The 10,713-nt window shown below is 40.9% G+C and overlaps 1 protein-coding gene across 1 annotated transcript in view; it reads left to right on the top strand.

Moving 5' to 3' along the window:
- Positions 1–7,990: 7,990 nt before the first annotated feature.
- The window catches only part of LOC137296070 (SH2B adapter protein 1-like), a 43,215-nt gene continuing 40,492 nt past the window's right edge, over positions 7,991–10,713 (top strand). The window contains exon 1 of the mRNA XM_067827729.1: positions 7,991–8,768. Within this exon, the coding sequence (XP_067683830.1) occupies positions 8,109–8,768 (660 nt within the window). The 5' untranslated portion in view covers positions 7,991–8,108. The remainder of the gene's footprint in view (positions 8,769–10,713) is intronic.

Here is a 10,713-nt window from a genome sequence, read left to right as displayed (position 1 = left end):
GACGGATTGGGATAAGGATATATGTAGTTTATGCATGTCTGTAGAAGGGAGCTGTATTTTGTGGTTGTGTGCATGGTTGTGTGTGTGTGATTGTAAAAACTCTGGGGGGTGTTGGCGCTTTCTGCACTTTATTCCTGTCTTGCCTGACTGGATCTGCCTGTCTTTGGGTTCCATGACAATCCTTGGTTTGTCAGCCCTATGACCAAGTGCTGAACAACTATGATTTGCATTACTTGGACTTCTGACCCACATTAAAATACAGTGATATTACAGTTCATTTTCAGTGGAACCGGTCTTGTTAATATAGGGGGTGATTCAAATGCAGCAATAAAACCAGAAAATGTGAAGCCTGTATATTTTGGTCAATATTACTGACTTTTCCGGTTGAATAGGATTTCATGATTACTCTGGTGCAATTTGGAACACTAACCCATACGGACAAAGTTAATCCCTGCAAGGATAGCTTGAAGCTCAAACTAGCCCACTGAACAATCGAGGTTGTGTGTAATGTGAGCTCAACTTCTGAGCTGGTATTTGTAAGAACATGGAACCATGTTTTGTGGGGTTCATCAGTACAGTCTGTCTGGGATCACATGAGAATGATGTATGATTAAGTATCTCGAAATAGGGATAAGTACACAAAACATAAATAAGACACATGGTCTTGAAACCTCTGTGCCCACAAAATCTGAAATCTGATGTTTTCTGAGTGATCATAGAAACTGATTGATCATAGAAAAAGTTGTTTAAGAAGCCATCATATCATATTGTTCTATGCATCTGGAAAAAAGTATTGCAACACAAGAATAGTTGTAGGCTGGAATAACTTCCCTCTTGTTGATGAAGTTGATGTAAGATAAAATGGGTACTTTTCCGTCGTCTCCATCTGCCACATCACCCAAACACACTTATGCAAGCAACATGTATAAAAAAATGCATGTGAAATTGCACCCAGAACTATACAAAACGACACTTTCCAAATTGAATTAGTTAGTACCGAATTCAAGGATCACAACATTTTTGGATACATAAGGGAAGCAAATGGGTCCTCCACAATTGCCAGCTGCAAACAGATGGCAGATAATCGGCATGAGAAACGCTGGAATGTCACTATGCCAAATTGCTGTTCAAACTGGTCATCATCCATCAACCATCAGCTAGCTTTTGAAAAGGCACCAGGAAACAAATGATGTGAAGGACAGAAGACATTCTGGCAGAACTACATGCACATCTGACGGGGAAGAAAGGGCCCTCCTGAGGCATACAGTGTAATCCTTTGGCACCAAGTAGCGTCTTAAAACAAGAATGGCTGCCCAGCTGACGAATTTCAGACAGAACCATACGGAATCGCTTGAAAGCAGCAGACCTCCAGGCCAGTTGAATGTCCTCTGCTGACAGCTACTCACAGAGCTTGTCATCTGGGCTGGTGTAGGGACCGCATTAACTGGATCTTGGTCATTGGTCAGATGAGAGTGGGTTCTTTCTCATCATGACAGCAGAACCCATTGGAACTAATTGCCACAAAGCAAATCCAACAGCTTGTTTTGTCAGTGAGGAGACGTATAACTGCAGTTGTTGTTGCAGACTGTGACTACACCAGATATTGAGGATGTCAGATTTGAGTACTTCAACCTTCTTTCTAGTGACATTAGTGCTCCACTGACATCTGACCAACAGTACCTTGTTGCTGTGACCAGAGTTAATCTGTCACCTGTTTTGTGACTTTTGTCACAATCCTGGTGTTGCAATACTTTTTTCCAGATGTATAATTTGACGTTTCATATAGAGGGATGACAAATGACTGGTGAAAGAGCTGAGTGTCGCATGTTGGCAGTCACACCTGGTTGTGCAGAGTTGCACCTAAATTGTGTGCCAGCACTGTTGCGCCAGCCATTTGTCACCCTTTGGTGTGAAGCATGAAATAAACGCAATACCACATGTGGGTTTCTTAAATGACTTTCTGTGATCGGTCATAAAACGGTCATGTTTCAGATCCTGTTGGGTACAGTGTGTTTAGGACCATGTGTCTTGTTTATGGTTTGTACACTTATCCTCCAAGTTATTTCATCATTCATCGTTTTCATTTGAACTCAAGCAGACTGTAACTGACGTTTACATAAAGCATTACTAGTTAAGAAATTATGTGTTGACGAAATATTGTCCTCTTGATATATGTCTTTACAGAATTGAATACACTACAATTTCCTGTGTGTTACAAGTGACTGACTACTGTGGCATGTTGAACTCATCCCTAGTTGCTACATGGTCAGGGGATCTCTTACTGGTTGTCATGGTATCGCAGACTTAGATTTCTGCATTTATTTGTAATTTATTTCTTCATGGATAGTTGTTATTTTAGCCACATTGCTTTCTGAAGTCTTTCAATCCAACATGCAATGTTGATTTTATGAACTTGTTGACAGTGACCATGATAGTTCACTTCACTAGCAGTCCCTGTCTCCCCTGTGTAGAGGAATAATGACCTCGTCCTGTACAGGTAATCTCACAGTTCCGTCAACATATTGCAGTTGTTGAGACAGTAGTATTTTGAGTAGCTCTATGTTCTGCAACATGTCCTTGACACTGTTAGTGTGACCATCAACCTGACTTTGAATATCACATCATGGTCTGTGAATAAAACTATTACAATCTTTTTGTGTTTGTCAGTTTCTCTATATGGGATCAGTCATTTAAGGCCAGACCAATTTTATTTCTTGCTTTACAGATCTGCTGGTTGTAGATTTTCAAGAAGAAGAAAATAATAAAAAGTAATTTTCCCAAAACATAAAATCCTTATATTAATATGAAATAAGTGAAATACTCTCAAAATCATTGTGAAACCTAAACTCATTCAACTTATTTTTAGTTGATATAAACAAACCAAAAGCGTTAACATAGAAACTCACATGGGTTTTGGCTTTGACAGGTGCATTTCTTGTTTATCTTTTTTTATAAAATTCCCTCCTACCTTTTGGTGTTCTGATGACAAAAATCAGTAACACAAGAAATGTCATAACTCTGGCTTAACGGATGAAACTAGTCTTAGTGGCCAACACACTTAAACACTTGAACTTGGGGATGTTACCTTTTGCTCCTCTGAAACCCAAGTATCTGATGGTTACTGTCTACCGATTTCAGACTTTGATATGAGTTTCTGATTGTTCAAAACCTGAAACAAGAGGTATTTCCATACAGTTTACATTTGAAATGAGAGTGAAGACAACTTTATTGCTAGTAATCAACATGGCACCACACACCTTGTTCAAGTAATAAGTAGTAATTTTCCCTGAAAATGTAATCAACACAGGCTTGTTTAAAACTGTATGAACAGTGTTGGTTGCCATTCATGGTGTTCACTGGCTGTTTTATGTCAGTTTTTAAATTCATATTTGATAACCTCCCTTTCTTAGTATTAACCATTTCTGGTGTCCTGCCTAATTTTGCTGGAATATGCTAAAAGCAGCATGAAACTCACTCGCTATTCAGGCCAGCATATTTCAGGGTTTGATTCAAATTGAACATCATCACTGAGCAACAGATACAGGAATTGAAAAAAACAGGGGACCAATTATGTCATCAAAGGGTCCTTACACTCAGGATGAACAAACATCCAAAAGGGATTGAAATTCTCAGTCAAAATGGTCAGGTGAATTTGTCAAAAGGCTACAAAGTCATGTCATGTGTCTGGTCAGACAAAGGTTTGTGATCTTTGGCTGGCACCATCAACGCCTGTTGAAAAAACATCACCTGTGTTTGGTGACTACTGTAAAACCACCATATGTTGGAGTATAACATCAGCTCCTCTTGTGTTGTGTGACAATATATTCAGTGAAGCCTTTTTATGGGTTGAGTGACAGTATATACCTTGAAACCTGTTTTTTGCGCTGAGTGACAGTATATACCTAGATGCAAGGGGTTTTTTTCCGTTGAGTGAGTGACACCAGCATTAGTCGCCTCGCACAGCAGCCACAGACATGGTCGACTCTTGGGTTGATGAGGACTAACTCCTCAGTCAGTCAGTACTTGTAGTTTAAATAATAATTTCCGCGTTACATAGTTAATAAGAACAAGCTATCTGAAACGTACGTAACAGCAGGGAGACTCTAACAAGAGGTTGTAGTTATCCCTGGTATCACTACAGAATGGAGCCTAGACACCCTGGAATATCGGGCACGGTATCGTGTCCAAGCTGTAGGAATACATCCTGGAACCATGACGCCGGGACGATATCGGTTTCAAGGTATCTGAATTACGTACGAGGGAATGCTGCGAGGAGTGAGTCGTGTTTTATGTTGCTTTGGCCATTATTTCAGTTATATCAGAGTCTGATAACTTACTGTGAGTGGATAGCCCAAAGTTGCCAAAATGATTACCATTTTGGGGACATCGTTGAAACCCGCTCTGTGTTATAACGCCAGGGATCCTACGGGTGTTTGATCCCGCAACCATTCTAGAATTTGGGCTTTAAAATGCCTATTACTGACTGAGCGTCATACTCAAGTTCACGGGTGTCTCTTACGTTGTCTAGGAACAAAAGTGAGCAAATGAGATTCATATGCAAGGATATGAACCTGAACTATAGTGTCCAGACTCAACCCACTCACTCGCGTCTGTACTCGTAATCAACCTGTTTCCACCAACTTGTCCTGCTATAAAGCACCCAGCTACATCAAATACAACCCGTGAATTGAACTGGGCTTCAGCAACCCATGCCTGGCTTAATTTTATGAGGCGATTTAACTTTCTGACTATTTAACAAATGTGTTATATCAGTTGCGTAGATCAACGTTCATGATGTTGATCACTGGATTGTCTGGACCAGACCGCCACCATATAACTGAAATATTGCTGTGTGTGGCGTTAATTAAACAACATACCCAAATATCGAATCAGAAAAATACACGCACATGTGTGTGTTCATAGTTTGGGGAGATGATTTAATTTAAGGTGAGGGTCGGGGGAGAAGGGTACAGGGGGTCTTCAGATTCATACGTAAGTCGGGGAGAGGGGTGGGTTGGTTGGGGAGGGGGCAGCAATAAGTAATATCTTTTAAGCTGAAAATATGGGGGGAACTGAATTTGTACATGACACAAAGGGGGTGTTCGTCTACAAAAACGGACAAACACACACCCTAGTCATAAATTGTGAACGGCCCCTTAAAACAAAAGTAAGATAATTCCTAGATATGTGCAAACACATACTACATGAACTGACCACACGCAGTGATACATGTCCACGCAATCTCGTTTTGGGGAAACGGAGTACTAATATAAGGGAATGTTGTTTTACGTCACAGCGACACAAGGGGCTGCCTTGCGATTGAAGACATGGAAGGTCTGGGCTTCTCGCAGCGACTGGTGACATGTAAAGTAGTGATGACCTGGCCCTTCAACCGTGACCACACAATCGGGTCAGCTGGACAGGCTTGGCTGGGGCTGTTACACACCATTCAGTCAAACATAATAATGTACTACCAGCTGATGTGGTAGATGCGATTGTTGTTGAAGAGGTGAAACTGATCCCTATTCATCCTGTACAGACCATACAATCACAGTGTTGTTCCACACAGTGGTCGGAAACGTAGGGAGATAGACACACGAAGTCTTGCTTGTGACCAACCATAGACCCACACTGAGTGTTTGAAAATATGGAACTTTGGCAGAAACAAGCAAATAAATACAGCGTTCAAAATTAACGTTGATCCTGATGCCCGAAGACGACTGAAGACGACCACTCAGACCGACAGCGTTTGTTTTCTGCAGGTCCTTATGGCCGACAACCTTTTCATCCACGGCTACTGATAGTAATGTTTTAATATTAAAATATAGGCCCTAAAAATGTGACCAGGGCCCACGGTGTTATGGTTTTGAGTCCTTAGGGCCCGCAGTTCTTTTCAGGGTTGAGGACAAACACTGACTAAATATAAATTGAAACATACTTCAGTTAAGGAAGATACGGAATCTGAGGACAATCTAGATTTGCTTCATTTCGTGATGTGCGTGTGCGTATTGTATTATATGCTGTGTCATGCGGAAGTGAAAATATAATAATTCACAGTCTGTGAGAAGGACTATACCGTGACTGCAACAACCCCATACAAGCTCTTAGTCTCTGAATAATATAATTTTGATAGAAACAAACAACTCCTTCTAAATGGAAAAGGAGCCCCAATAAGAAGGGAGGACCCGATGAAATCTAGACTTGCTTCATTTAGGGCTTAAGCGCTGTACAAAGGGCAAGGTGAAAGGGAAAATAATGCGGTTTGGGAACGAGACAGACTTCAACATTCCCCTTTTTTTCTGCTTATTGTTCGGCCATTTAATTTGTGTTCAGTACACTCATCATATTGTCATTCAGTCGGTTTTTGTATTCCACATTTATACGGATTTATTTGACAACCACACAATGAGTTTAACAATTCAATAATCCGTTATAGGGAGGACTAAGAACAATCAGTCACTCACTCCACCCTTGTGCGTTCCCATAACATGGATGATGCCTGAGTATAGGAACTTGTGATTCATTTTATACAGAAATATTATTTGTGTTTTGTAAAGGGTGCTGTCCATATTTAGAAATGCTTGAAGTTCATTTTCCCCCAAACCAAACGTATAGAAAGCCCGGGGCATATATCTTCCTTACTGTCACGTAACGCTCTCTGTGAATCATGCTATCTCACTGGAGCTCCTTTGTTGGACTAGCTTGTTTCTATCAAACTGAATTTTCAAACTAACAAGAACAAGTCTAATGTTCACACATTCTGCATACTCAAATATGTAGCTTTATAAAGGCACTTGTAGTGAAAATGGATATTTGTAAATGAATGAATTTTCCTATATCTTGCTGAGCAAAGCGTTGTATGAAATACGTGTTACCTTCGACTAACACAGGAAACGTTACCATGGTATCGGCACGTCACTTCTTCTATCTTCAATAATATACTTACATTTTACCACGTCACATGAAGCATAATATGTAAACGGAAGTGCTTGACAGTTATAACATGCAGCCATGGGGGTGTGAGCAGTCACCATGTGATCTGGTTTGTTTTTCAGTAGTTTGTTTGTTGGTGCGGACAATAACAACAATGTTCCTCCGACCTTACTTCTTGCTTCCAGTAAAAGATCTGTCAAAATAAAGTCATATAGCCCTCCTCTTCACTGAGAAAAGTGCAAAAACAAAAACAAAAATATCCACCCACACCCCCTTATAAAACAACTAAAACAAGAAAAAACCCAATAACATTTTATATAGCACTTCTTATCTTCTTACACATATGATCTATTAGCCGCTCTCTTTGAACTGAATATGTACAATTTGGGTAGGAACAAATATACACTTCCTTTCAATTTGAAAAGGTGTCACAATGGGTGATGGATGGAAGGAATCTAGACTTGTTTAATTAGGGATGTAGCATTGCAGAAAGGGATTAGAGGAAAGGGAAATATTGTGGTTCAGGGACTGAGAGACAGACTTATGAGAAATATCCGCGTGCATGAGCTCTACCGCCCGACACGCAGTGGAGCGCGAGGCACGAGGCCAGCTGGGCTGAGGCGAGAACGTTTACCTTTGAGGCGGAAGATGGGTGCCTCACAATGAACTTGTTTCGCATTTCACAGTTGATCCGAAAATTACATGCCCCTTATAACGATGATAAGTGTCAGTAATGAAACATGTGTTGGGTGGAGACAGATGTTGGCAAGGCCCATGCAGTGTGTTGGCGTCTTGGTAATATTCTCTGAGGTTTGTGATTTACGTAGTTCACAGCCCACCTGCCATTTTGTTTACGCAACTACTTCATGGTCAGTATGAAGAGCTAACAATAGCCTGAAGTGGAAAATCACGTCAACAAAAACAGCAAGAGGGATTGTCACTATTTTCTTACGTTGTTGACGCGCATCTATTTATAACGCGATTCCGGAAGACGCGTCACAACAGAGCGCGGCGAGCGAGTACAACTTTTATGAGTAGTTGTTTCTTTAGTAGTATCTGTGTGAGCCGAGTGAGTGTAGACGTGATTAGGTGATCTTCGCCGTAAAAACACGGCGATCAGAAGCAGTTGTGTCCCTGTCGGTGACCACGCCACCCATGGAGGGGTTGAGGTAGAGATGGCGACAGTGAACGGAGACGACGGGGGTGGGTCCCCACCCCCTCATCTACCCTGGGCTTTATTTTGTGAACAGCATGCGAAGGCCGCAGCCGTGGAGTTTGTGCGATCCTTCCTCTTATATCAAAGGAGTTCTAGTCTAACGGACTCTCGGGACCCATGTGACTATTCCCGAAAATTTGCGGAATGTTTTCAACGCCAGTTCGCCCTTGAAATTCGCAGATCGTCTTTTGTGTTAGACCAGAGTGCAGAAGCTAAACTGATTGTACCAGAGGAAACCTCCCCCCAAGAAAATGGCTCGGCTGACTATACCGACCAGGACATCCATCTCGATGAGGCCAGCCCTTCCAAAAGAACTCACAAAAGTCTACTACGCAGATTATCTTTTAAAAACATTCGAAAGGGAAGATTATTTAAGCAATCTTCGGACGAGCTTGATGTATCTGACACTAATCACAGAAAACACAAGCACAAACATGAGAAATCGAAACAAGGAAAATTGACGAGCAAATCCGAGGGACAAATCGAATTGAAAAAAGAGGGGGTTGTGCATGTCCTCAGTGGTGAGGATTCTAAAGGAAAATCCAAATGGGAGCGGACACGTTTAGTACTTCTCAAAACCACAGGAGGATATTTGCTGGAATTCTATTCACCGCCTAAGGTAGGTAGCGTAAGGTGATGTAACCACCGATTGTGTTTACCAACGAGCCTCGCATTCCAGGGGATATTGCGGCTGTTTACCTCCACGAGGTCGCGATGTCACAAATCGGGTTAGGTTTATAACTGACCACAGTTGAGGACTGGGGTTTATTTTCGGGGCTGTTTACGTATGCATTCCTCTCGAATGTTTGGAGGGCCGCTTTTCCGTACACATCCCGCATAAGTCAAGTCAATCTTGTCACCGGGACTGTACTCCCGGATAGGTCGATATTAGTGGCAGCAGTGCTTCGCCATTCACAACTCTGCCATTGTCCAGTAATCGAATTTACTCGAGTACAACCGACTTTGACCGTGTTCCCTGTTTACCATGTTAATCCGAATGGGAACGATATTGTCTGGCTAACCAACACAATTGATAACGCATTCCTTTAGGCTGATGGGTGCGCCCATGGTGCACAAATCAGCTGTTTTTCATCAAGCATGTTGTCAAATATGACGGCTTGGGCTGTTTGTCGTCCCATCACGTCAAAATTACAATGTCAGTTGTCAACAGCTTGAAACATGGTCTTCATTCTTCAGTGTTAATGCATGTAATGACAGGATCTGACGCTAGAACCCAGGGTGATTAACATCGCTACAATAGTAAATGGGTGTGCACTGTTTACTTTGTTATGTGAAACAATGTTGAAAATGTCACAACACTGCCATTGTGCAAACAATTTTTATTGTACAACAACGCTATATGTTAGTTACAATATTGTTGTTGTCATCTCTCCGTTTCAAAGTATTTATGTACTGGCAATGTTGAAGCAGAACCTTCAGAAACTCCTCACAATATATCTGGTGATCCTACAGCAACTGGTGAATCGTGAAAAATGGAACCAATTATAATTGTGCACAGTATTTGGTCTGATTTGTTTACAAACTTCTGAAACTATTTTAGTTGTTGTTTTAACAATGAAATGTTATGAGTGGTAGTTACTCCATAATACTGACTGCTTGACAACATACTTCTTCTGAACATTGCTGCAGTTGTCTGTAAAACTTCAAGATTTCCATGTCAGTGCAGGATATATTAATCAGTGATTAATCACTAAATTAGTGTTGAGTTCTATCCAATATGGATTTTGTTTCACTGATGACAGGGCCAGTAAAGAGGAAAACATAATTTAATAACATTACTGTGATGACTGGAATCACTTTGAATATATGAGAAAAAGAATTGAAACAGACTAAATTATTTAGCTGTGTGTTTAGAATAGCAAGGTAATTCTGTAACTTGTTACATGTGAATTGGTAGAGCGTTTTAACTTGAATATAGGTTTGACATAAAGTTGTGTATTGATTCAAACATATACCAGTAGTCACAAAAACAGTTTGGGATCATGAATATTAAGATCATCTGCGTGCTCAGTCTTCATGACAAAAACTCTTCCTGTCCCTATCTGGTTTGCTTGAAATAGATGTTTATGTTCACTGATGTTCTTGACAGTGGATCTCAAAATCTTGCCCTCTCCACTCCTTAAAAGATAACAAAACTCAGCTTGATTCATTGTCACATCTTGGGATAAACAAGAATGCAAAAGATTAAGTGAGTGAGTCAGTGAGTTCAGTTTTACTCCACACTCAGCACTATTCCAATGAGTGAATCTTAGTCTTATGCAGCTTTTAGCAGTATTCCAGCAATATCACATCGAGGAACACCCGAAATGGGCTTCACACATTGTGCCCATGCTGGAATTCACACATTGTGGGGAATCGAACTCAGATCCTCCTGATGATGAACAAATGCTTAAACAACAACAACAGCAACAGCAACATGATGACAGTCTGTGAATAATCGTGTTTTGACAAGGCAGTCCAGTGATCGACAGCATGAGCATCAATGATGTATGAATATAATTATTTTGAGATCTGTTAGAAGCCTGGAAGATCGACATCAAAGT

This window comes from Haliotis asinina, chromosome 1 (genome assembly GCF_037392515.1).
Source record: "Haliotis asinina isolate JCU_RB_2024 chromosome 1, JCU_Hal_asi_v2, whole genome shotgun sequence".
Lineage (NCBI taxonomy): Eukaryota > Metazoa > Mollusca > Gastropoda > Lepetellida > Haliotidae > Haliotis > Haliotis asinina.
This window is presented reverse-complemented; position numbering and strand designations above follow the sequence as displayed.